Below are 27,125 nucleotides of genomic sequence, written 5' to 3' on the forward strand. Positions count from 1 at the left end.
CACTCCGGCTTTCTTTTTTATCATCCTCTTATGTAGGAAAAAATGAAAAGAACAATCACTGATCTAAACCTGATCAGAACCTGCGATCAAACTGATTGACGAAGTTGTTGTTTTCTGTTGCTATTAACAGCTGATATTTTCATTTTGTTCTTAAGATCAGTCAAGAAACACAAAAATGCAGATTTTCCAAATAACTTTGACTTTTACATATGAATATATGTAAACTGTATATGAGTTTAGAAGGTCATAAAAATTCAGGATTGGGTCTTTCCTTCTTTAAATTGTACATCTGTCTGTGTTTCCTCACTGCTCTTGTTTCTATGCTGACATTTCCTACATTTCTCTTTCCCTCTTGTGATCTTCTACCCTCTTCACCTTGTATGTCTGAGTAGCCTCCTTCATCATCACCTTCCCTCTCACCGCCTTAGCCTATTGTTAAACACACACTGACCGTTGCCATGTCAATGGACGCCGTGGCCTCGTCCATGATGAGGATGCTGCTCTTCCTGACGAAAGCTCTGGCCAAACAGAACAGCTGCCTCTGACCCTGACTGAAGTTTTCCCCTCCCTCCGTCACTATGGCATCTGAAGGAAAAAAAACACATCTTTAATACATTTAATTTAATAAATACACAACACTACACAGCCAATAGTAGCTTTTTTTTTACTTTTTGTATGGTGTACAGAGTTTAAAATGCAGATTGCTTTATCAGTGACACAACACTATTATTTCAGCTAAATGAGAGGGCAAAGTTAATTGGTCATTAACATTCCTAGCTTATAAATCAATATTATATTGATTTTCCATTGTATGTTATGAATGAGGCAGCATTATACGGAGATGCTAGAAAAAGTAAACTGCTCCCCAGTGATCTATCAGTCAGAGCACGTGTGGTTTGTCAACACTGGCTCTGCTTGAAATCACAAGGGTATGGTTTCTCAGTCAATTGATTCAAATTTTTTAAATGGGTTTATCTCAAGTTGTTGGAAAGTCTTAAGTCAAATAAATAAATATACAGCAGGAAACCAGGATCGCACAGATAGTAAATAGTGAAAGGTGACGAAAGACTTTCTGATGCTTTTTTTTCTTTTTTCTTTTTATCTGTGCTGAACAGCTGATAGTACACATGATGGCAGGAGTTACGGTGAGGTGAAGAATTCAAAATATCATTAAAACATAAGTATTATTGAATGGAATTTAGTTGTTTCTTCCTGTTGCATAGATAAAATCTTAAAAATATAATTTTGTCTTTAAACTTGATGAACTAACATAACTTTCATCTCTGATAAAAACCCACTCTCACTGCAGTAACATGGAGCCTTCCTGGCACTACAGTGCAGTCTGCTTTATATGCAACATTAAACACTTGTTGTCACTGTACTGTTGCTTTAACTAAATTAAAGAGCAAAATTAATTAGCCATTAACTCCTGGGTCACAGATCAATGTCATATTGACCATATGGCTCCAGTGAACATGAAATAAAGCAGTGATAGCTCAGTGTCAATGTCTCACACACACACCCACACACACATTCATCAGTGTCACACAGGACAGCTTTCTGTCTCTTTGTACCGACTGAAGCAGAAACACTTCAGGTGAGATGAGCAGCAGCAGACTATTATTCCATCACAGCAGTGAATGATTCTTTTATCAGGAAGTAGAGCAGAGAATGACAGAGACATAAAGAACTGAGTCAGAGTAAGTGGAGGCTCCATGCATCAGCATACCGAGCATTCACCATGTACAGTATATAGGTTAAGGCTTTTGAAGAGGCGCATAGCTCCCAGCTACAATCTGATCTGATCCTGGGTCTGCAGCGTTCTGCAACTGTCAGGACACGGAGCAGCAACACACATAATACAGCTCCGACAGGGAGTTAAAAAATTCATGCTCACATATTCGATGAGCAGCCTGATCTTTGTATCAGGACACTGGAGCAGCTGACAGGTGTGATGAGCTAGTGAACACGTCACCTCCGAGAAGGAATTATTATATTTCTCATACAGATCAGTGCCACACAGTTAGTTTACACACTGTATTATTTCCCTGTTTTAAAATAAATATCATTAATATTATTAATATTTGAATATGTTATAGATTTGTTCATATTGGTACCGTCTATTCTCTGGCATAAATAATTAATAACAGTTTGTGTACATTGCTTGAGTGTACAATCCTATCTCTCTCTCTCTCTCTCTCTCTCTCTCTCTCTCTCTCTCTCTCTCACAATTCAATTCAAAATAGCTTTATTGGCATGACCAAAAACATGTTGTTGCCAAAACAGTTTACAGAATATTCGAATACATAATATACATAAAAAATATATACATCTCTCTCTCTCTCTCTCTCTCACACGCACACACACATACATACATACATACACACACACACACACACACACACACATTACACAGATTATGAAAGATTCTCAGATCCTCACCCAGGCCTCCTGGAAGTGATTTAACAACAGGCTTCAGCTGAGCGATCTCCAGAGCTTCCCACAGCATCTCATCTGTGGCCTTCATCTCTGGGTCCAGGTTGAACCTACACACACACACACACACACACACACACACACAAATATTACTATGCTTTTCTATACTTTTGATCAATTAATCTCATGATTATTTTCTCAGTTAATTGATTAATCATTTGGTTTATAACACATCACATAACAGTGAAAAACAGCCCAAGCTGACGTCATTGAACCCTCAGTCCAGATAGTCAGTTTACTATAATGTAGAATCACCAAGAAATGCAGCTAATTCTCACATTTGAGAACCTGTAACCATCTAACATTTGGCATTTTTTGCTTGAAAAATAACTTAAACAATGAACCGGCTATAAGAACTGAATCAAATTTCATAGCAATCTCTATCTATGTGAAACAGCGTCTCTGATAATCAAACAGTGAATATTTTTATGAATAATTTGACTGAGAGCATCTCACAGTTTCTTTAAATTTCTCATCTGCTCTTCCTCGACATGACAAAGCTTTTATGGTCACTGCTGCTGAAGTCTAAAAATAAACCTCTCCAGCAGTTTTCAGAGGAATGTCCTCTTATCTACAAACCCTCTGCTCCACTCATGCTTCAGTTAAGCGTCTTTTAAGTGTGTCACAGTTGTGCCAGCTGCTCCTGTTACTGGAAATGTTCTGTGTTTTCCCCTCCTTCTACTGAAACTTTTTCAGATTATCACCAAATCTAAACTGTTCCTGTTCCAAGCTTCCTGTTGGTAAAACTGACAGTGAAGTGAGGTCCTTTGTACCGGATGGTGCCGCTGAACAGGATGGGGTCTTGGAGGATGATGGACAACCGAGACCTGAGGGTCTGCAGAGGCAGCTTTGCGATGTCTATGTCATCAATCACGATCCTCCCTGTGAAAGAAAGAAGAATAACCTAATAACGCACAAACTCATCGCACATGACCTACATCACGAGGTAAATAAACAAAATAAACAGGATATTCTCAACATTTTAAGATGTTTAATGCATCCTTGTGTCAAATGTTTTACCTTCAAACATGTCCACCATGCGGAAGAAGGCCAAGGAGAAAGAGGATTTGCCGCTGCCTGTCCTGCCACAGATCCCCACCTGAACAAACAAACAAACAAAATAACAACAAAATAAATCATCATTATCACCAGTACTCAACCAATCAGCCAATAGATATCATCAATTGATACACTATTTCCTGTTCTTTGTGTTTGTTCCATGTTTTCACACACACTGTCCTTCAGTGTGGTTACCTTCTGTCCCGGGTTGATGTGTGCATTGACATTTTTCAGCACGGGCTTCAGCGTGGCGTCGTAGCGGACGCTCAGGTTCTGGATCTTGATCTCTCCCTGTCGGGGCCAGCCGTCAGGGACCTGAGACACGGCTGAGAAAGACACACAAACATAATGATTTGATTGTGTTTAAATTCGGTAACAATATCTGGCTGAAAGGCCACTGGCCTCTTCGCAAAATCCCTTTTGGCTGAAAGGAAACATGCATGTAAGATAGATTATTAAGGGATATAATGGCATTAACTAATGTGAATACAGCTGAAGGAGGATAAAGATACATTTCTCCTGAGCGTTATGATACCCTGCTTGAGTTGACAATGATGAATGTGGAGCAAATGTGGACCAACTTTAAACTTCATCCCTAGTGACGAAGAAATCACAAAACCTTTAACCTTAAGCAGAAGTGGGTTTTTTTTGCTGAATTTGTGAAAGTTTAATTTAAGAAACTGTGACCGTGTCGCTGCACTCACTGAGCAGACCCTCATAATTCTCCGGTTCAGTTTTCAGCAGGCCGTTAATCCTCTTGACTGAGCCAAGCTGTACTTCCATGTCTGCCAGGTTACGCACCATCCAGTTCATGTAGTTAGACACCTGATACATGGAGGGGAGGAGGAGGAGGGGGAGGAGGAGGAGGAGGAGGAGGAGGAGGGGGAGTGGAGACAAATTGGGTAAATGTCACCATACAGACACACAGTCAGTCCTCTGAGGCTGGACACTGTTGTTGCATTACAGGCTGTTTTAGTCCATCTACAGTTTACATACGTTCAGCATCCTGTGTAAAACTTGTATCTCCATAATGCCATTTTTTCATGAGTGAAGAAACAGAGCCCTGTTTCCAGCTGGCAATGAATTTTTCAGATCGTCTGATGGATTTTTAAGTAGTTTATGCAACTTAAGATCTCGGAGAATTTTCTCACAATCAATTATTCGGTTCGTCTAAAACATTTAAAATCACCAAATTTGAGGACAAGTGGTTCACTGGAGAGCAACAACACAGTGAATCAAGAAACAAGATTTACAAACATCAAGGTGAACCATAAGAAGAACTTCAATATGAAACAGTTTATATAAATTTAAACTAATTTTAATAAGCAGATCGGTTTCAATAGATTTTCAGTTGTTTGGTAAATTTCATAGTTGTTTTTTTGCAGCAAGAACACAATAAAAATCTGAAGAAAATACAAATGAGCCACTGATTATGCATCGTAAGTCTTCCCTTACTACCAGTGTTTGCATTGCAAGTGGTATTTTCAAAATATGATTTTCATCCAGATTTGAGAATCATTCATCCAGTATAATCAGATAAATTCATTCATGTAGTAGAGGACTTAAAAAAAACAGTTAAATACACTGAGGGCAGAACAAAACACTTCCTTTTACATTGGGGAAATAAATCGAAAATATTTGGGAAAGTTTAGCAATAATATAGAATCTGCATCATTTTCATATAAAACATGTTCCTTAAAGAGTTCAGGCAATTAAGCAATGAAAAACACACTCCATAAACACAGTCTCACCATGAGTGCGTACGTCAGTCCCAGCCCCACCAGACCGGTGGACAGCTGGTTGTAGAGGGAGTTGGTGATGGAGGCTACAGCTGCCACCAGCACCACACAGGCTCCAATGTACTCCTGCATTGAGAGTCAATGTCACAGCATTACAGTGAGGAGATAATGCATCACTGAATAATTAGAAAAAAAAGTAAATAAAATAAAAGGAGATCTATTATCGAACACCCGTTTAATGTCAACACACATGATAATGAAGAACGTGTGTGTGTGTTGTCTGTTTTCATCTGTGCACATGAATCCATAAACATCTCAAGGTTATCTCTTCTGTTGTGAAACATGAGCAGCGTGCAGTCGATACATAAAACATCACATGAGGGCTGCCTTTCAAGTCAGTAAGAAGTGGATGGAAAATTCAGTTTTTCAGGGTCCCGACAGAGGGAGCAGTTACCCAGCAACACCATCGTAAATGTGAAGCAGCTGCTGTGTGACAAACAGTAAACAGGCCCGATCAGAAATCTTACAGAACTGAACAGACAGGACGGATCATTACCATGCGGACCTCCAGCCACCGATTGGCCGCCGTGAGGAAGAGAGAGGCGATATTGTTGGCATCAGTGAACTGCAGTAACCTCTGTCTGAACCTGGGCTCGTACCTGCCAACAGAAAGGATGATTTCATTGTATTACAGACTGTGTTACACGCACAGTCATTGTTCACTTGCCTGCAACTTTTCCATTTTCCTTTTTAAAATTTAAATGGTTGGCTTCATTTTTATTCCACTGACTCAAAATGAATTTAAATGTTTGTAAAGTCTAACAGCAGTTGTTTGGATAGAAGGTCAGTGGGTGACATTTTAATGCTAAAAAAAATCAAACCAAAGCAAAGTGAAAAGCAAAGTGCAGATGGAAATTTCGTTTGAATTTACACTTTTGGGTTCATTGAAATTATAATTTCAAAATAAGATACTTCACAAAAATGAATCCAAATGGCACTAGATGTTTAAAAAGCACTCCAGGAATTCAATTCATTTCCATAAAATTGAGGGGCACGTGGGACACAGATTTTAAAAAGAAGGGTCAAACATATTCAGACTTTTAGAGCTTAGTTAACCTCTGCAAAAGAGCTTCCTACACTTTTTTGAAGCAACCTGGTTTTTCATTAGACCTGAACTCCACACATCTTTCAAACTTTAAACTTTAAATGCGCTCAAAACTTATCATCACAGGCTTGAAGCCCAAAAATCTCCTCCTCCTCCTCCAGAGGAAAAGATGACATTATAAAGGTGTTTTTACAGAGAGAATAGTACATCACAAGTTTTCTTTGTACTGTAAAATTATTGTAGCGCCCCTTTAATAAAAGGTAAGCATTTCAACAGTAGCTGATAGTGAAGAAAACCCTTTGAAGCACTGGACTCTTGTGGCGGGTGTTAAATGGCTTCAGCAGGAGACACAGTATTTTAGAGATTACCTGAGGGCCCTGATAGTGGTGAGACCTTCCACTGTCTCTGAGAAGTGGGACAGTAAAGGGAGCTGGGTGCTGTCCTCCAACTGCTGCAGGTCCCTGACCAGAAGCAACAAGACCCAGCAGAGAGGGAAATATCAACAGAAGCAAAGGTCAAATAGTATCGGTCATAAGGCTGAGGCGATAAGAACATCAGAATGATATTTAGTTTGTGTCACACATAAGACAGATGTGATAACTCCTATATCCATGTTTTGAAATCTGTTTTAAGGATGTATAAAGTTACACTGAGCCACTGATCCACGAGCTGTCATCCCGATACTTTCATTTGTTTGAAAAACACACACAGTATGTCTGTGCCCAAAATGAAATGAAATGCATCCTATAATGTTTTTCAGAGACGCTAAATCTGAACAGCTCCATTACAAAATAGCTGCTAATGTAAATGGGTAAACAATGGGGCAGTGTAACAGTAAAATCAGATGATTATAGTTAGCAGGACTCAGATCAATTTGTCTTTTTCACATTTTATTTTTCTAAATGTTCTGTTATTTTTTTGTTCAATGTAAAGGATACATTCATGATACCTCTTCATTTATTGAAATGTTATTATATTTTGTGGCAGAAAAAGTCAAATTTAAATATGTTGAGTCATAAATCAGTGGAAAAGCCATCCTCTGTAGTTTGTGTGTAATGCTGTTCAAACCTCAACACCAAGCATGTGGCTTTGGTGTCGTCACTGCTGATGACAACATCTGATGATGAGAACAAACCTTCAACAACACGTCTGTGATATCTGTCGCTTCGCCCTGTCACACTCACCTGGAGGCCACGCGGAAGTATTTCTGGATGAAGTAGCAGGCGACGGCCAGCGGCAGGAGGGCGATGAGGAAGACGGGGGTCACGTAGGAGATGACTCCCAGGGCGGACACACACAGCAGGGTGGAGCGGGAGAGGCATTCCAGGGTGGTCGGGATGTGCTGGTCGATTGTGTTTGTGTCGGTGGAGAACCTGTTGAGGATGCTGCCGAGCGGAGTCGTCTCAAACAGCCTTGGGGAGTGAAAAAGGTGATTAACTGTTTCTGCTGACAGTGAACTCAGGATGTTCTGAGTTCTGTTCTGTCTGTTTGTCACGCATCTGTTTTCTCCTTTAATCCGAGACCTCGGTCTCTTTCAATTAAAGCAAATGTGAATTTGAATATTATGGTACCTCAGAGTTAGAGTAGTAATGTATACTCGCCTGTGTTTTGGTGAGAATTGATATTGAATCTTCTTCAATAATCTTTATTATTTCTTTTGTTTTTAGACCCTTTTACTTGCTGCTACAATATACATTTAACCTTACATATCCAGTTTAATTTAATAATAAAATAAAATTCTAATTATATTTCAAGACAACTTTATTTCACCAGATTATATTCTCGAAAGGATACATTAAATCCCTAAAGTCTTTAATTGCTCAGACGTGCTGTGCAGTCGGTTGGTTCAGGTTAAAGTCTTTCATCTGGAACATACATGTTTATTCAGCAGTGTATGTGAGAGGATGTACAGTACATGCAGTGTGTGTCATGTGCATGTGAGCATCTTTATGTGAGCGACATCTCCTGGGTTTTGTGTAAGGATAGCAGATGGTGCGCTGGGTAATGGGGTGAAAAACAAGGTGCTTTTTACTGTGTTTCCTCTTTTAAATGACCCGTTTTAGCACATGCACAAATGTCAACACACACAACGCACACATCTCTCTCTCTGTCCCTTTCATCCATCATGAGGCGGAGCTGCAGCACAAACACACACACACAGCATTGTACCTCATGGGGGCCAGTATGATCTTGTTGAGCAGGTTGTGGTGGAGCTCCTTGGCCACTTTGAGGCCGGTCCACTCCACCGCCACAGAGGTGGCCAGACACAGGACGATGCCCAGGCAGCACAGGACACTGAACACCGACAGATACCACGAGTGACTGAAGCCACAGTTCTAACACAGGGAGAGAGAAAGAGAGAGACAGGGTTATTAAAGACATGACTGCAACAGTGTGTGTGTGTGTGTGTTTGAGAGAGCGGGGGCGTTCCTGCCACTCAGTTTGCTTGTACTGTAATTACAAGCATAATTAAACTCGGAGGCAGGTTAAAAATTAGCTGTCTAATGTTACAAAAGCCAGTGAAGCTTTCAAAGCCGTTCTAGCAACATTTAAACAAAAAAAGCAGCTGAAGACTCAGTTCTTTCCTGCCCTCAGCTTCACCTTCCCCTCAGCTGACCTCCTATTTCATTTACTGCTCTGATTGATTCTGTCCCAAGCGTTTTGCTTTTTTTTTTTTTTTTTACATATTTTCATTATTTTCAGAACAAGAACAACAAGAACAACAAGAACAAGAGGCTCACAGTGTACTGTACATCAAGTGTGGACAAAACAATTATTACTTATTATTGCTGTGAATGTCTGAATCAGTGACTCACGTTTCTAATATTACGGATTACATTTCATATTTGTGATATTAAACCACCACCATATTTGTTACAGTGTATGACACCTTCTATCCTTAAACTTCAATAGAATTCAAAACATCATCAATTAATATTTTTAGCCACAACTATGATATCGAAAAGTTAAAGTTCTTTGAAGAAGTATTCTAACAAGTCTTAAATGAAAAATGACATGAGGAACACAGTCAGATTATATTTAAAATTATAGTTTAATTTAAGTTACAGTAATAGTGGTTTGCTTGCAGTAATGCCAGGCTAAAATTGTGTATTGTGTTTTTTTTTGAGACTCACACAATTGTTGCTCTATCAACAGCTAAAATGCTTCAATTATGTATGGAAATATACATCAAATGTACTGTTTCTGGTCATTACAATTACATATTGTATCTTTATAATAAGTAAAATAGAATCTCAGTGGCAGCAAATAAAAAAAGACACTCCAGTTGCTCAACACAGACTAATACCCACTAGAAATATCAAGAATTTCCACTTGTGTAATCCTCCTTGTTCCTTTGTTTCCGTTGTCTAGATGGACAGAAACTCTGCAGATCATTTGTCAAATGTAAGTGTGTTTACAGTGGATATGTGGAAGTGAATATGCAGTTACATAAAGTGATGGTAATGTGCCAGAATTTGTGTTTGATAGCAGAGCAGGACTTCCAAGTGGATTAGTCCACAGCACAGCATAGATTAGATAAACCTGGCAAAGACACACTAAAGCTGAGCCAGACAAGATGTCCGCTGCATCCAAGCGACAATCTCTCTGCTCTTGATTCTACAGTCAGTGAGAGTGTTTGAAGAGAGCTGAAAAAGAGACCAGCGCAGGGTTTGTGTTCGACAGGAGGAGGAGGAGGAGGAGGAGGAGGAGGAGGACAAGGAGGAGGCTGCCCTCATCCCCAGCTGACTCTGTCTTTAGCCTCCACATGAGTGTGCGAAATGTGACCTGACATTTTGGTGCACAGGATGGACACACACATACTCACACAAGCACAAGCAAAGACACTCACACGCACACACACCACACACACACACACACACACACACACACACACACACACACACACACACACACACACACACACACACACACACATAACTATCAATAATAGAGCTGCTTCATTGGTCTTGGAGCATTATAACTTATCAGCAGCTGTTGTGGCCTCAATGTGTGAATGTTGCAGCTTAACCTTCACCAGTATTTTTTTGCTTTTTTGAGCGTGTGTGTGTGTGTGTGTGCGTGTGTGTGTGTGTGTGTGTGTGCTTGTATGTGGGTGAATGCCAGTTAGTTACTATATTGGGGTTGGAAAGGCTGAGCTTAAAAGTGAATAAAGGTTAAAGAGGATGTAGGTGACAAACTGTCTTTCACTTATGCACTGTCTAAATCAGGATAAGGGTTCACTTCAGGTCATACCATGAATTTTAACTTCTCCAACATTACATTTTCCAAGCAGCTCTTCCATTAAAACCCTGACTAAAAACAAACTGTTCTCAAGCATACTGTTACTTAAACATCCTTTCATAAAATGCAGACAGATGTCGATGTATTTCTGCTGCTCTAATATGCAGATGAGGCAGAGCTGCAGTTGCCTCAGGGCTGTGTTAGTGAACGCTCCATATAGAGCTGGCTGCGTCTGTGTTTGTGTTTTAGGTCAGCTCCACTCAGTTGAGATACACAAGAGAATAAGTGAGAAAACTGTTATGTAATTTCACTTTGGCCTGTTTTACAAAAACACGTAGATATGAGTCACTGTTTTCTACTGTTTTCCATACATCAGCATGTGTTTAATAAATGCTGCGACTGATGAATATTTTTATTATCAGTTGATTTACAGATTATTTTCACAATCTATTGAACCTTGACCTGACATCAATGAATTGTTTACTTTTGACCAATGCTCAAAAACCTAAAGGTATTCACTTGACTCACGTGAGACAAATATTTTGCCACATTTTGGTTTATCAAAACAGGTGCCACAAATCTATCAGTCACGACTAACATATCTCCAATCTCCTGATCTGAACACATTTTTGAGGTTCAAAGACATAAAACTAAATGATATTTTACATAAAAGCAAAGGTTTGAGTTAAGAATTTAAAGTATAAGCATAAACCCCACAGATTTATCCTATGACACAGTGGAGGGGTTGTGACCTCCATGAGGGGAATCACTGGTGTGAGGCACCAAATCCTCACAACTGAGAAACCACAACTCGAGAATGTTTGGCATTTTAACTTGAAAAATGACTTTAAATGACTGATTCATGCCCTTTCAAGGCCATGACTATCGAGCATAAAAAAACATTATGACTCTGAAAACTGCCACAATAAAAAAAACCCACAAAAAACACAGAAGCAAAGAGGTTTTTGGCCACATGACAACAAATCATCTCAGTAAAAAACTCAGATGTTCAGTGTCTCACCTGAGCAGCAGTACAATTGTGAGCCATGGCCTCTATCTTGGCCACGATGACGTGCGACGTCCAGTGTGCCAGCCAGTAGTCGATGGCGACCATGAGGGAGTGTTTGAGTAGCTGTGACAGGAAGAGCAGAGTGAGCAGCAGGAGCCCGGCGGAGGACAGGTAGGTGCCACAGGAGCGCCAGGGGATGGTGGCTCGCTGACGCATCACCTGCGACAGACTGTCGTCGTCGTCGCTCTCCACAGATTCCTCTGGGGTCAAGACAGAGATGAATTAAAAATGTTAAAGTGTAGTTTTTGACATTTCTGATGTTCCTCCTCTTACTCCTTCTAAATTTCATTATCTTCCTTTTCTATCGCTTCCCTCTTTCGCTTTCCTTTCCGTACACATTACTCAGATTTCTTTTCCTCATGTGTCCGTCTGAACAAGCACTACTAACACAGGACAAGAGAGAGAAAATAAAAAAGAAAGAAAGAGAGTCACAGGAGATATATTCTACAACACCAAGCAGATGCTCATTCCCGTGAATGGCATGTTTTTCAGGGGCAATGGAGCAGCCATGACACATTGACTAGAGGTGAGGTGCTAATGTCAATGGCCTTCCGCCTCCTCCCCACCTCAGATGTAAATATATCACATCACATCATGCATCAAGCTTGGGAGCATGAGGCTGCATGTGGGTGTCTGTAAGGCTCGGACGAAGCAGCAGAGCAGAGGAGGGAAAAGGAAAATGACTGGCAGGGCTTAACAGACGACTGCTAGCACAATCTACAATCATGCTGGCATTAGGTGGGTTTTCAGGAGCAGGAGAGACGAATGCTCGGGGGAAAAAGTGAGAGAAATAAAAGACTAAATGGATGAAGTGGCTCTAAGATGATGGGAGAAGCTCACACGGCTGCGATTTGCTTACACCACAGGCGCTTTTTTTGCTTTTGTTTTTGTTTTTTCAAACCATGCTTTCTGACCACACCTGCTCGATCGAGTATGAGGGCTGGAGCCATCCCACAAGTCCAACCCGGGGTGCCATCAGCACACGGGAGACAACACAGAACACAGATAAAGAGTACAGCCACTGCACCTTAGCATCCTCCACTACAGTCGCACATTCAACATCAGACACACACAAACACACAGATTCAGGGTTTAGCCACAGCAGGAGGCTGCTGGAGAGAAGGTCATGTCATATCTTGTTGCTGAGGGAGTCAAAAGAGAAGCCAAGACACGAGACACCGGAACCAGAGAGAACATTATGGTCAGGAGTATTTACCACCCAGGCAATGTTTGCACTGAATAAACAGGATAGAATAAACAAAGCACAGGGGGCAGGAGTGAAATACAGGGAGTCATTCAAATCACTGCAAACATTGCAGAAGGTGTGAACATTAAAATAAGCTGATGAGCTTAAGCTTCAATGTAGCAGGTGCGGCTCCTCAGCAAATAGACACAGCAGGAACAGTGACACGACAGCCTGTTTGTATCATCAACAGTATATGTACAGATACACACATACACATTATAGTCAGGCTGAAACCTGTGAAGTACTGACTGCAATCATCTCACTGTGAAATCAGGCAGCTGTTCACTGTTGTCATAGCAGTGGTTGTGACCTCTGACCTCTCACCTTCCTCGTCCTCCTCAGTCCTCACAGCCTCTCTGGAGTACATGGCCCTCCGCAGGTTTTTCCTCTCCAGGTCTGTCATACTGGCTGCCACCGTCTCCTGGAGGAGAAATAAAGAAAAGCATTTGATTCTCAACAAACTGTTGTGACATTAAGCAAAAACACAGGTGACCAAACTTTCATTTCAGGCAGCGCTAGATTGTGTGCGGCTTTCCTGAATCTAAATACTCTTAAATTAACAAAAGCAAAGATTATTCAAAGTCATTCAGGATTCATTAGCATTTTGCAGTCATCAATGACCTTCTCAAACTCCTGGTCCTGTCTGTGCATCAGGGTTTTCCACTGCTCGAAGAGTTCAGGCTCAGCGTTCTGGATGTCCTTCAGAGTCCCTTCAGTCTGGATAGTGCCATCTTTCATGGCAATAATCTGATTAAAAAACACACACACACACAAAACCGGAGGGAAGAAATGCAATCTGTAGCGTTAGCTGAGACTGGAAATTAATCTTTAATGATCACTCATCAATCTTTCTATCTGAGATAAACTGTCTGCATCCCAAATGAGACAATAAAGTGTTTACATCATAAATAATAGCATCACAAATTATAATACACACACACACACACACACACACACACACACACACACACACAGGCACACAGGTCTTACCCAGTCTGCGTGTGGTAGATATTGTAGTTTGTGTGTAACCAACACCACCGTCCTCTTCTCCTCCCTCAGGAGCTTCAGGATGCCGTCCTGCATCAGATGGTCACTCAGGTGGATGTCTAAGGCAGAGAATGGATCATCCTAAAAAAACACATAAAACAGACTTAGAAAAAAAGGGGAGGAGACAAGAAAGCAAAAAGAAAAAAAAAAAACCTACGAGTAACTTTAAAGGCCCTGAAAATGTTGTTTTAAAATCATATTTCTCTACAATATATAATATTCGAGACTACGTAAGCAACAGGTAAAGTTAAAGCCTAACCCTTTGAAAAAACTGTTATTATTCAATAAGAATTTAACACTCAAAAAAAAAATTCTGCTAATCTGCTTTATTGGGCTGCTTACTTGCCATAATAATATGCAGATTAATCTGTAAAGAAAGTAATCGTTAGTTGCAGCCCTATGTACAAACACGTTATACTGAGTGATGATTCTTAACTGAGAGGCAGTAAAATCCATCAGGAGCTGACATTTTCAAACTGAGGAAAACTGTGGTTTGGCTTCTCAGCCCTGCAGCTGGGATTAAGAAAGTGTTGTTATTTTTGTCACGTCAGAAATAGAATCACATCTGAGTCTTTAGGTGAAGCTTCAGAAACACTGTCTCACTGTGAATGCTGATAGGCTGTCTGCTGACAAGGTTGATTACAGGTGCAATCCAACTCACCAGAAAGACCACATTGGTCTGCTGGTACAAGGCTCTGGCCACACTGATCCGTTGTTTCTGCCCACCAGACAGGATGATGCCCTGCACCAGAGACAGGAGAGCGTGTGAAGAAAGGATTACTACACTTCACTACGAAGAGGAATGAACGACAACTTGGCCCCAGGGCAACGAAGGGGATTGCGTCCGGCATTACTGGTGCATGAAGACATCCAACATGACAGTGCTCTGGTTGAACAAGGTCAGTCCAACTCCCTACACACAAACATCAAATCCTCGCTTGTAATACACTGAACTACAGTAGAACCTGTGGTTAGGTCTAGAAAATAAAAAGACCACAGAGGAAATAAAAAGAACCGACCCGCTCTCCGATCTCTGTCTGGTCCCCCTGTGGAAGGATGTCGATGTCAGGCTGAAGAGAGCAGGCCTCGATCACAGCTTTGTATCTGGTGGGAACAAACAGAGACAGAATCCCGATGAGGACAGAGAGCAGCTGCTAATATGAGCCAGAAGGAAAGTATAGCCCTACTCATGTTTAATAGATAGTAAATTAATTTGGATGATTAATGTACACATAACACAAACTGTCAAGCTTCTGTGGTTTAACTTGACAGATTTTGCCCTGAGAGGTGGATCTGACTCGCTTCAACAACAGATGGACACAGAATAGAGAGATGAGAGGCAGATTCAGAGGCCACAGACACATGGAAACACACAGGGGACAGTACAAATGTATGCCACACTCAGTTTGACAGCTCTGCAATTGCTAGTGCCTTGTGAAACCCAAAAATACGGGGGCATGGCCCAGAAAACATCAACTTGCCCTGTTTTAAATAGTCCATATAATTTTGATTTCTAGGCTTTGTACAGATCTTGGTGAGTTTCTGTGAGAATATTAATTAATGGGATGTGCCCTGCCGTGGATTTTCATAGTGCGAATCTAAAAAAAAAAGAAAAGATCAGTTTCACATGAGAGCTTTGTTTCAAATAGGAACCAGTCCAATCTCTTGCCGCGCAGCGCCTGAACAAATCTCCCAGACACATGGCGACAAAGACAGAATCCCTCACAGCAAGAGGCACCTTGAGCCAAAAGCCTGCACTGGAAAAGGACTAGTTGACATGAAAATATTGTGATAACAAGACCAACTGTGGACATGATGCACTCAAAAGCTAATGAGTGACACTGCAATCAACACTGGAGGTCACATTGCATTTTTAATAAAGCCCTGTTGCTGTAGCTTGAAAGTAAGGTATCCCATCTGGATTTAACCAGATAAGCAGGCAGCAGGAGTAAAGAGACGAGTAAAGGGAAGTACAGAGGCACAGGGAGGGCAATCATATCTATTTTATAGAGCATCTCCACAGCAACAAAGCACAGCAGTCCATTAGACGTACTTTATAAAAACAGTCCATTAGAGCCAGACAGAGTCCGGCTGATATCACAAATGCAAGCGACAGAACTTTCAGGAAGACCATTTGTTGTGAGGATGAAAGTTGTGAATGTGTGTGTGTTTTGATTGTGTCTATGCAGGCGAATGCAGCATGTGTTGTTAGGGACAAAAGAGTGAACCTTCAGCCATGACAAATCCTTGCTCGAGGTGTCAGTGTCAAAACTTGGGAAGTTGCCAACTGGCTTTTTATTTTTTCTTTACTTGACTCAAACTGTTGATTTAATCAGGCATCAGCTGATCCAATTTCCCACAGTGGCCTCAGGGAACAGGGAGGTTATTGGCTCTATTTTTTTCTTAACAACTTGGCCTGACAACACAATGATTACTGTTTATATTCAACAGCTCTGTGCGTCATTTTAGGAAAATGGAGATTATTACGTTCAGTTATTTGTTGAAGCGGTTTTAGAGAACTGTTGATTCAACTCTACAGTCATTTTGGAGACTAGTTTGCGGTGCTGTTGAAATGTATGCTAAGAGGTGTTTCTGATATTTAGTCTGATATTTATCACTTATTATCACTAATGAGGTGAATGGACCCTGTAGGCCTCCTTTGAACCAGTTTTACCTTCAGTATGCAATCCTTACACCAAAGAGCATCCAACATCATGTGTCTATAGGCAGCTCTTACTGCAGCTTTGAGGAAAAAATGGAGCTGAAATGTCTGTGTGCTTCCCTTCCTGCCCTTTGCTTCATCACTACTTTGCACATTTTCATGTGCATAACGAACTAGTATTTCTGGTTGAAGATCCCCGGTGGCCTCGGGATTCACAGCGCCAGCCGTCCCTGGTTGGAGACAGATGTTTGTCTCTACTGTCAGTTTCTGGCTAAGTCACACGTGTTTCTGCCTGCAGTGTCCAGCACAGTCTTATCGACCAAACCACCAAGAAGCTCCTATAAACAGATGCAACCAACACACCATTATTTTTTAAACCACTCAGTGCAGGTATGAGCTCTTACCTTGGTTTTATCATGGGCATCTCAAAGGTGATATTCTCCACCAAGGTGGCGTTCAACAGCCAGGGCTTCTGGGAAGCATAGGCCACAGCACTCCTCTTCCTACCGGGGGTTTTAAAGCACAGAGTCAGGGGTGTCGCACTAAGGGATAATCTCTCTCTGTTACCATTTGATCCCTTAATGAGTCTTTAGTTTCACACAAGGGTTAAGATTAAGAAAAATGGTGTAACCTCTGGACCAAAGGGAGTCCTCAGTCTCAGAAGCTGGTGATGCATACAAATGACTCCAGTCCGTAAAGACCTGGTCCAGGGATCATTAAAGACTGTGGGGTTTTTGTGAAGTCAATATGCTGCTGAGGGTCAGGGGCAAGTATGCGAACAGAGGGAATATGTTGTTCTCTATGATCTTCAGTTGACCTCTAGATAATCGTTAAAAGCTGCTGTTCTGCTCTGCTGATAATGGTGATGCATCTCCACGGAGACAGCCTGGTATCTAACATGCTGTCGTCTGAGCTCACCTGATGTCGCCATCACCTGCTGCATCTCTGTCTGTGGGACTGCCGAGAAAATATCAAACACAAACAACATTAGATGAGCAAAACTGTTCCCTCACAGATAAACAGGTTATTGATCACTAACTCTACCTTACACCTGTAATGATTGACAAAAAAAACAAACAAACACACACACACACACACACACACACACACACACACACACACTAACCCATATACTCTTCCCTCCCTATGGCAATCATGTCATTTCTGAGCTGCCCAAACACACCAGGCCAAACACTGCCCTACATGAACACATCTATCATTAGCTGTGATCTTATCCTTCCTAAAAATAACACCCACACTCCATCACCACCCCCACCCCACCCCGCCACCCCCCACCCAATTTTTCTTCCTGTAATTTGCTGATATGGAGATCAACATCAACCCGTTTGGACTCTGACGCATTTGTTTCTCAGAGGATCTGATTCCTCAGGCTGAGATTAGTACGTCAACATGATGTTTGTTACTGTTCGCTGGTATCTTGCTCATCTAATGTATGTGCCTCACTGTAAGTTGTGCTATAGCTGCAAAGGCAAGAAAAGATAGGGTGGTGTGTGTGGAGCTGTACGGACACTATAAACATGTGAAAAAAAAAGTGTAAGATACTGCATCTCTGACATCAGTATACGGGAGAAACTGGCAAACATCAAAAAAAACTGATTTGACTGGCTGTTGTGCGGTGAGTTGCCAGTGCTTCAACCATGTGGTAAATAATTAAAGTGTCTGTTGAGGCCATCCAGTATCACGTTCTTCATTTGATCTGTCCAGGTGATTGAAGGGAAATGTGATTTAAAAAAACATTTATAAAGTTGAGTTGATTTGATGTCAGTCTCTATTGGCTGATACATTTTAAATCAAAGCCATTACATCCTGAGGAGAGACTGAGAGGAGACTGAGACCACAGATCACTAAGGCATGGAGTCGTGATGACACATACAATATGTCCTGCATGCTTCATTCCTAACTAGAGAGCAAAATATATCCCTCATCCTGACTGATCCTTTTCTTACCAGCAACAGACACAGAGCAAAGACATGGGCTAAGCTAAGCAAAAATTCAACATTGAGACACCTTATAGTTATACATATACGTCACTGAGCAGAGGATTTGTTAAAATGCTGTATGTTTTGTTATTTAAAGATTTAAGTGTTTTTATTCTGTGTAATCTTCTCTTTTATGATATTTATTGTTTTGTATGGTTGCATTTTGCATTTTTTGTATTATATTTTATATATTTTGTATCATATACTGTTTGTGGGATGAGGTACGCTGGAAAAAATTTCTGCATAATCATTCTTAAACTGATGCACAGCACTAAGTTTCTATTATTTGGTTTACACTATACACTTAACCTGCCTTTAGTCACAGTGCCCTGAATAGATGATAAAAACAAACATGTGTTGTCCTGCACTGTTATACACACTTGCACCCTTCAAACATTATGTTATAGATGTGTTATATGTCATGTTACAGAATAAACAGACAAACAGTGCAAAGAGTTTCATGTTCTGTCAGTGTCTGGTTTGACAGAAACAATAAGGTTGACACAGATGCAGATATATATTATAATAAACAGATTAATGTGTGTGTGTTTGTGCATGTGTGTGTGCGTGCGCATGTGTATGTCTTTGTAGGTAATGCAAGAGTGAAAAAAAACAGCATGGCCAGTTGATTTACAAATGGAAACCATGATCCAAAGAGTGCTAAAATAAAACTGCTATATGCTTCAGCTAAATGAAGTGAAGATTATGAACTTTCAACAGAGCTTTATTTATAATGGGGATTTATTGACCTTTGATTCAGCTGTTGCTGAGTCAAATGTCTTCACTGTCATCAAAACAGTGCACTACAGATGTCTGCAGTCTGAAGACGTTTCTGTAATCCAGGCTACAAATATTTTTAGTTTGAAAAGACCTGTCTAAAAATACATGACAGTGTTGGTTTGTGTGTTTTTGGCCCCTTCCCTCTTTTTCACAGCACTTACCTTTCATCTCCCTCAGACTCCAGGTTTGGCAGGCTGCAGAAAATAGAGAAACAAACTGTAAGTGGAAGTGTTCCTAATAATTCTACTAATGACTGGTCCTTATTGAAATTCCTAAAAAACACTGTGAAAAGGAAGCAGGAGAAATTTGTGAATGGTAGTTATTTAGTAGAATTTTAAAAGGCCTTGAAACTCACACTAGGTGTACACACACACACACACACACACACACACACACACACACACACACACACACACACACACACACACAACCATTCACCTCTTAACCTTAAAATTCATTAAGATCTGATTGGCTGTTTGTGGCTTTGCACATGCTCAGTTGAAGCTGCGGCGTATTTTTAGCTCTGACAAGTTGACACCTCTGTCAGTCGTCCTCAGAAGGTGACTCTGATCATGTCTGACTACAACCAGAGAGGGAGAGCTGATTTTACTGCAGCAGCCATGACAGCACCGGAGACCACAGCTGTCAGGAAGTGAACTGGTGACTGACATTTAAGAAGCTCTGACATGCCACATACATACATGTAAACACAGCTGACTGTATAACTGTGTGACCGCAAACTGACTGTGTAAAATAAGAGAAAGCATTAGAAGCAAACGGGGTCAGCAACTCTTTTCAGGAGGTGTTAAGATGCGAAAATACCCATGAATAATAACAATTTAGAGTTTGTGCAAACAGAACAACATATTCTGAAGATATTTCAACAAAATGTACATTTACAGTTATTCATTTATTTATTGTTTTATATGTATTTTGGATTTTTTTTGTTAATAAATACAAATATTTACAGACTGAACTGTATACATTGTATTTTTAATTTTTTCCCCAACATATCACTGTTGGGCTTTACTTTTTCAGTAATTTTATTCTTAATTAAAATTAAAAACTTTCTTTTTTAAAAACCAGATAACAAAACTGAAACAGATGTGACAAGAGAGGTCATGGTGTCGTACAGGCTCATACAGCAAACCTCATACAGTTAGGAAAGGAAATTATAATATAGAAAATAAATTGGTAAAATAAATCCAGTTTTCTAAACAGGAAGGTGAAGATGTGAAGTCACTGTAACTATGTTACAACTTTCTGTAAAAGTCAAACCATTTTACACAACATTAAAATGTTCTTTTCCCACATGATATTTTCCCCAAATTTCATATGTGGGAAATGTGGGAAAAAAATTTCTTTCAAAGATGAAAAACAATTTAAAGTTCTGATTACAAAGAATGTGATGATGATGTTTTACAGCTACTCGTGATGCGCTGATTACAATTTAAAAACCAAACATCACGTTGACCTTTTTTTCGCACGAGGATTGTGATTTTTTTCTGAATTATCAGCTAAACTGACTCATTTCCACCAACACACAGTGAAAAACAACCCTTCAGAAAATAACCTCATTAGACCTCATCACCTAATGACACTTGAAAGACACTGGCTGATTGTCTTTATCCTGCAGCCATCGTAAAAACAGGGTAATCATGCAGGAGCTGATGACTTACAGCTTTCATCTCTGACTGAAGCACTGAGGGCTATTTCCCTTCACGTTAATCAACACCTTTACGAACTCAAGGTCGTGTCAGAGGAGAATTCATGAGGGAGTCTTACTAGACGGCGTCTATCATCAGGGAGAAACTAAAGTGTAACCATCAAAGCCAGGCTGGGGAACCTCCCATAGTTTCTAACTGTCTTTACTAAACTTAAACGCCCATCATTAAAACTTAAAGGCACGCTAATGATGACGGGGAGTAATGGTGCATGTACATTGTGATGACCACGCCTGATAATGACTGAAAATGCTTCCCTGTTCGTCAGCAGTCCTTTTATTCCCTTAAACAATCACTTTCGCTTTTGCTGTTTTTTAGATCAATAACTGTAACCAAGCTGTAAACAATATATTTATTGATCCTCTCCTCTGATTTGGGGTCAACATGGGGTCAACTGGTTGATGTGTTGCAGTTGATTACGTGGGGTCATGACCTCACTACCCAGCTGGCTACTGCTTCCCAGTTTTTTGAGACTCCGGACCTCACTGGCACACACAATATCCAAGCTGCACTGCTTTGACTTGATACTGAGGTCACTAATACAAATAGTCTTCCACTTTAACGGCAGAGAAATCCCAGGCACTCCCTGCTGCGTGCCGTATTTGGAGCTGGAGAGCGGAGGACAGGGGTCAGAGGGAGCAGGTGGGTGAGGGGTCCCACCAATGGAGATGACAGATTGTGTTCGTGAAATACGGTCATCCCCCTATGCTACCCTCCATGACCTGTAACTCGACCCACTGAGGTTTTATTTAATCAAAATCTAATCAGAGTTTATTAAAAGCAAGGAACTAAAGGCAAGAACAGATGTACTAACAGTATGAGATCACACTGCTGTGTTAACACTGTATTGATTGAGACACTGGGAGCCTAATGGTTAAATTGCATACCACAAAGCAACAACATCCACAGTTTAATTCCCAACTGGGACATTTGTTCCATGTTTTACCTCTCTCTCTCTCTCTCTCTCTCTCTCTCTCTCTCTCTCTCTCTCTCATACGATATGATCAAAAGCTCCAGAACAGCGGCTAAATAAACGACTCTTGTGGCGAGACTGTTTGGTCAAGTAAGGCATGAGCACCAGCTGACCAGTAACAGCTGACCCGCTAATCACTGTCAAACGGGCCAATGAGGTCGTCTTCATAAATCTGACAATCTCACTCTTCTGATTAGTCATGCCGTTCACTCCTTTCACACTCACTACTCGCTTTTATCCTCTAGTGCAGTTTGCTTCATGTGTGTTTCTTGTGTCTGCTGGGTTCTGCTCTGTGCTGAATTTGTCTTAGGATGTATTTATGGGCATTCATCAGAAGCAGACTCTTCCCCTCCCACTGTTCTTCCCGATTGTAGCTATAAATATCCCTGACTGAAACACAGCACAACAATAACAACAGCAAACATGGTGGAAACATAGAGACAAACCCCCCTGAATGTTTGTCTGAATACGTGCAGAGGGCGACGTCTAAATGACAGCTCCTTAGTTTCTCCCTCGGACACATGATAAGTGAGAGGCTTCGACGCTTGGCAGGGTGTACAATCCAACCGAATATCTAAGGGAGTGCCAGCGCGACCCTGGTGTCAGAACAGGAGGCGGAACTGTGTGTGTGTGTGTGTGTGTGTGTGGCTGCCAGGGACACTGTGACAATCACAAGTAGGGAGAACTAAGCTTTGTTGACAAATGGATAGTGATAGCTGCACTATCCTGGGCAGGCGACAAGATAATAATGACTAATGACTAATGACTCCCAGAATGCATCTGGCAGGATACAAGGATTGCGTTTCAGCTGCTAAAACTAAACATAAACAGAGCAGAGAAATTCAGTTGGAGCAAAGTGTCACAAAATGTACTGAACCAGCAGAACAAAGCAGAAATATCGATCATATATATTTTTTACAATGTAAAGTACTCCAGGAATATCACGTTACATTCATTTAGCAGTGTGTTCCAACCTGGGGGTCAGGACCACCTATGAGGTCCCAAGATAAGGGTCATAAGATGACCTACTTTTTGCCAATTTACTGTGAAATACTCGAAACATAATTGGCACATATTTGTGATATCTACTAGCGTTTTCCAGATCTTTTGGCCCCATCCCACGGTTTTCTTCAGTGACCACAGATCATTCCATACTTGAACAACTGAGCAAGTTAAATTTCCTGAAGAAAACTGTTGGATACGGTTGAAAGCTCAGGAAAAAGCTAGAAAGGTAGCATATTTTTTATCACTTTTTGGTTGACATGCTACTAAAGACACATTTACAACCTGATACGAGGGGTACCAGTAAACATTGCTTTGCTTTCAATGATCTCCAGCCAGAAAGATCTGGAGGCATTGATTTAGCAGACTGTTTTGTCCAGAGTGAGTTCCCAGTGACTTCAACCTTCATAGAAATATGAACTAAAACACATCTAACAATGAACGAAATGAGACAGGAGTGAGTGCTAGCATGACGTGTAGGTTTGAAAAGGTGGGTTCCAGTCTGCAGCTTCTGTTGGGATAATCCGACATCTTGCATTTGACTAATTTTGGGTCAGTGGCCCGTGGAAGGTTCCTCACTTCCTCCACAGCCATAAAAAATTAAAGCTGCAATATCAGCTCTTTTCCATTGACCTACAAATCCATTTTTGTTATATTGCCGTGTCATAGTACGAGGGTGCCTGCAGGTTTGACTTTGATGTTAATTACACTGTCCTGTCAGATGGGTAAAAGTATTACTGCCCGAGAACATATAAATTAGCAGAGCGCCCAACCTTCCTGACAGACCAATTACCAGAGACGACCACACAGGCTGAGGATGAGGAAGGAAAACTTACCACGATATCGACCGGAGTGGTCCGGGTCTCTGTGGGGAGCAATTCAATTCAAATTCATCTTTCACCTTTGGACTGACTTCTCATTTCAAGAACGAAGTGCATAACAAACAGCACACGCCATATTGCTTTCTAATTGAATGGAGATGCTTGATATACTGGGGGGACTGCTGTGTAGCTGCTGTTGTGTTAATGAGACCAGCACTTCCTCGTTGAAGGCACACTCATGCACAGAGAGTCTTTTTTCATGAAGGAGAAAATTAATCACAGCCATCAGATAATTAGGACAAACAATGATTAGCAACAACATTTTGCACGTCTTGCAACTTGAAAGGGAATCACAATTATTTTCATCAAAAACTCAAGTTTAATTATGCCGTTCATAATTAGACCAACAGTATTTCACCTCTCAGCCTCTCAGACTGATGAAGCAACAGTGAACTCCACCACTCAAATCCAAACAGTGATGAAGATATTTTAACTGAAGTATCAGGATTGATTGGCACAGACAGATTTTAACAGTGAAGCTGTGACTGACCTGTTCCAGAAGACTGTTCCTGATACTCTCTGCATCTCTCCCAGCGCTGCTAGCAACAGAGACGATTTCCCACAACCCACCTGGCCCACAATCATAGTGAGCTTACCTGAGAGATTTGATGGAGAGGGGAGGCAATAACACAGTAAGTAAATCACAGACGGAAACTGAGTGGAGAAACAAATACATAAGAAGAGGAATTAAGGAGGTAGATTGTGCATCACGCTGCCTGATGCTCACCAAAGGGAATCTTGATATCCACATTGGAAAGTGTTGGTGGTCCATCAGTCCAGGTGAAATAACCACTGATTATCTGAAAACATCAGATGTCAAACAGAGAACTCACTCTTTGACAAGTAAAACGTAAACCTTTCATCACCCAGACATGATGCAGAATGGCAGTGAGGCAATAAGAAGTAACTATTGCCTCATTCTTGTTCATTTCATGCCAGGGAATGAGGATCTCTGGTGATATTCACTTGCATCCAAGATGTTGTGAATGACCTACAGAGAATTAATTGAGCAAATTCCACAGCTAGCTACAGAGCTAAATAAGATTATTTTTCCACATTTCATGATAATATCTGCGGCAACAAACATTACAGTGCTGCTCTTAGGCAAATCAGTCCAACTTGCAGAACACAGAAATTAGACCCATCATTTTAAGTTTTGTCAAAATGTCATAGGTGGTGCCTAAAATAGTGTGTATAATGTATCAGTCATGTTGCAATGATGAAACCTCAGGTCAGTTGGTTCAAAAGTTGGTTGGAAAACGCTGTTGGAAAAAAAAAATCATCTCCGTTCAGAGACACTCTGAACAAGAGAAAGTAGTCCCTTCCTCTGAATCATCACTTTGCAACTGAAATAGCTTGAACAAAAGTTACTGAACTCTGATGAATAAAATATTGCATCTCATTTAATTTTTGCATAAATATAGGCACAGTACATAAAGAGGGTGCTTTTATTATTTTTGTGCCGCATGCGGAGAAATCTCTAAAGGTCAAACCCGGAGGGAAAGTGTATTTTCCTCCCATTAGGGTCAGTCAGTGAAACTTTCTCTGACTGACCTTTATCAAAAGGTAAAACTAAAGCTCCAACATTACAGTTTCAATTGTGATCAAACTTGTAGGAATCATGTGTCTCACTGGGCCACGTGGTGTCTGCATCTCACGCTGTCTGGAGAACTGACACATTCACTGTTGCCTTGTACTACCTTCACTTCTCTGTCTTTCTCTTCGTTTCTCTCTCTCACCTTGATACAAATGTCTTGGTCCACGTCTTGGGAGGGTCGGTTGCCCTCATGGTCCCCCTGTGAGCTGTAGTTGTTCCAGTCGTCCCTCGGGGGGCGCTTCCGGTTCACCACCTTCAGGGGCTGGAGGTGGCGGGACAAAGAGAAGGATAACGAAGGGAAAGATTTAGAGGATGACTAGAGGAGAGTTGTAAAACATACAGCACAGAGGACACAAAGGGGTCATGGTGATATCAATAGGAGGACGTTAAGGTGGAGGAGGACAACAAAATTCACAAAAAAAAAAGTGAGACAGCCTGGATGCAGCAGCAGAAAAGTTAGTGAGTAACAAACCTTGTCTACCTTGTTTCTAAAATCAAGCCAACACAGAAAAATTGTTTGTGGGTGTAAATGCATTTTATTCTTACTTACCACAGCCTGATATCTATTTTGGTTGTGATTACTGGAGCCAGAGGTTAACATCGCTCTGGGCTCCTGTTCGTCTCCAATCTCATCGCTTGAGAAAAACTCGCTGAGTTTCTGAACGCTGCAGATCAGTCGAGAGAGAAACGGAGAAATCAAGTCAGTCATGATGAGAAAATGAAGAAAGATAATGAAGCAAGACATAAAGAGACAAAAACACACTGATAGATCACGGATGCTGTATTCAAGTACAACAGCAGATGCACCGACACTGATTCTACAGGCAGCAAACTGCACAAGCAGCACAGACCTTAAATGAGCTCACTTTCATTCATCTAAATATAATAACATCCCCTCTGTTCACTGTTACATCCTTCATTCAGTGAAACAGACTGGAAAATCAATTGAATGTGGTTCACTAAGATAGAGCTTTATCTCCACTTTCTCTCTGTCTTACACACACACGTACACACACACACACACACACCTACACATCTCTGAATTTAATTTTCTATTTCACTTCCTAAGTGAAAGCAAATGCGTCCCTCTGCTGATACATGAATCTCATTACTAAATAAACCTGTGCTAAATAACAAATCTCTCAACTCAACTGGGACTTATTTCCCTCATTTAACTAAAGTGTGTCTTGTGTCATGTTATCCGTAAATTAAGACACACACTAATCAATATAGATGTACAGGTAACATGCTGGAGTACTGTAGACTGCTATAGTGTATGCGAGTCAGTATGAGAAATGTCGCTACTATCAAAACAAAGGTATGACATGAGAATGATTCAGGAAACATTAAACGTTTCAGCCCACACAAAGAAAAACAGATTATTATACAGCAGCAATTTCCGACTGTACAAATGAAATCTAATAAAAATATATATTTCAATATAATAAGTTCCACACTGACTTTGTATTTACAATGTTGTTCGATTGTTTTTCCTCTACAAAG

The 27,125-nt window shown here is 40.8% G+C and overlaps 1 protein-coding gene across 1 annotated transcript in view; it reads right to left on the reverse strand.

Moving 5' to 3' along the window:
• Nucleotides 1-27,125, reverse strand: part of abcc8 (ATP binding cassette subfamily C member 8) — a 53,533-nt gene that overhangs the window by 1,201 nt on the left and 25,207 nt on the right. The window contains exons 14-37 of the mRNA XM_022754299.1: nucleotides 26,173-26,287; nucleotides 25,765-25,884; nucleotides 24,753-24,825; nucleotides 24,516-24,621; nucleotides 19,607-19,639; nucleotides 17,584-17,622; nucleotides 17,070-17,168; nucleotides 15,023-15,107; nucleotides 14,665-14,745; nucleotides 13,947-14,084; nucleotides 13,578-13,703; nucleotides 13,281-13,377; nucleotides 11,663-11,910; nucleotides 8,569-8,735; nucleotides 7,584-7,811; nucleotides 6,768-6,860; nucleotides 5,851-5,953; nucleotides 5,307-5,420; nucleotides 4,260-4,380; nucleotides 3,751-3,881; nucleotides 3,517-3,595; nucleotides 3,270-3,378; nucleotides 2,443-2,546; nucleotides 452-585 (exon numbers count right to left, since the gene is read on the reverse strand). Coding sequence (XP_022610020.1) covers nucleotides 452-585; nucleotides 2,443-2,546; nucleotides 3,270-3,378; nucleotides 3,517-3,595; nucleotides 3,751-3,881; nucleotides 4,260-4,380; nucleotides 5,307-5,420; nucleotides 5,851-5,953; nucleotides 6,768-6,860; nucleotides 7,584-7,811; nucleotides 8,569-8,735; nucleotides 11,663-11,910; nucleotides 13,281-13,377; nucleotides 13,578-13,703; nucleotides 13,947-14,084; nucleotides 14,665-14,745; nucleotides 15,023-15,107; nucleotides 17,070-17,168; nucleotides 17,584-17,622; nucleotides 19,607-19,639; nucleotides 24,516-24,621; nucleotides 24,753-24,825; nucleotides 25,765-25,884; nucleotides 26,173-26,287 — 2,743 coding nt within the window. The remainder of the gene's footprint in view (nucleotides 1-451; nucleotides 586-2,442; nucleotides 2,547-3,269; nucleotides 3,379-3,516; nucleotides 3,596-3,750; nucleotides 3,882-4,259; nucleotides 4,381-5,306; nucleotides 5,421-5,850; nucleotides 5,954-6,767; nucleotides 6,861-7,583; nucleotides 7,812-8,568; nucleotides 8,736-11,662; nucleotides 11,911-13,280; nucleotides 13,378-13,577; nucleotides 13,704-13,946; nucleotides 14,085-14,664; nucleotides 14,746-15,022; nucleotides 15,108-17,069; nucleotides 17,169-17,583; nucleotides 17,623-19,606; nucleotides 19,640-24,515; nucleotides 24,622-24,752; nucleotides 24,826-25,764; nucleotides 25,885-26,172; nucleotides 26,288-27,125) is intronic.

This window comes from Seriola dumerili, unplaced genomic scaffold (assembly GCF_002260705.1).
Source record: "Seriola dumerili isolate Sdu_G_001 unplaced genomic scaffold, Sdu_1.0 BDQW01000219.1, whole genome shotgun sequence".
Classification (NCBI taxonomy): domain Eukaryota; kingdom Metazoa; phylum Chordata; class Actinopteri; order Carangiformes; family Carangidae; genus Seriola; species Seriola dumerili.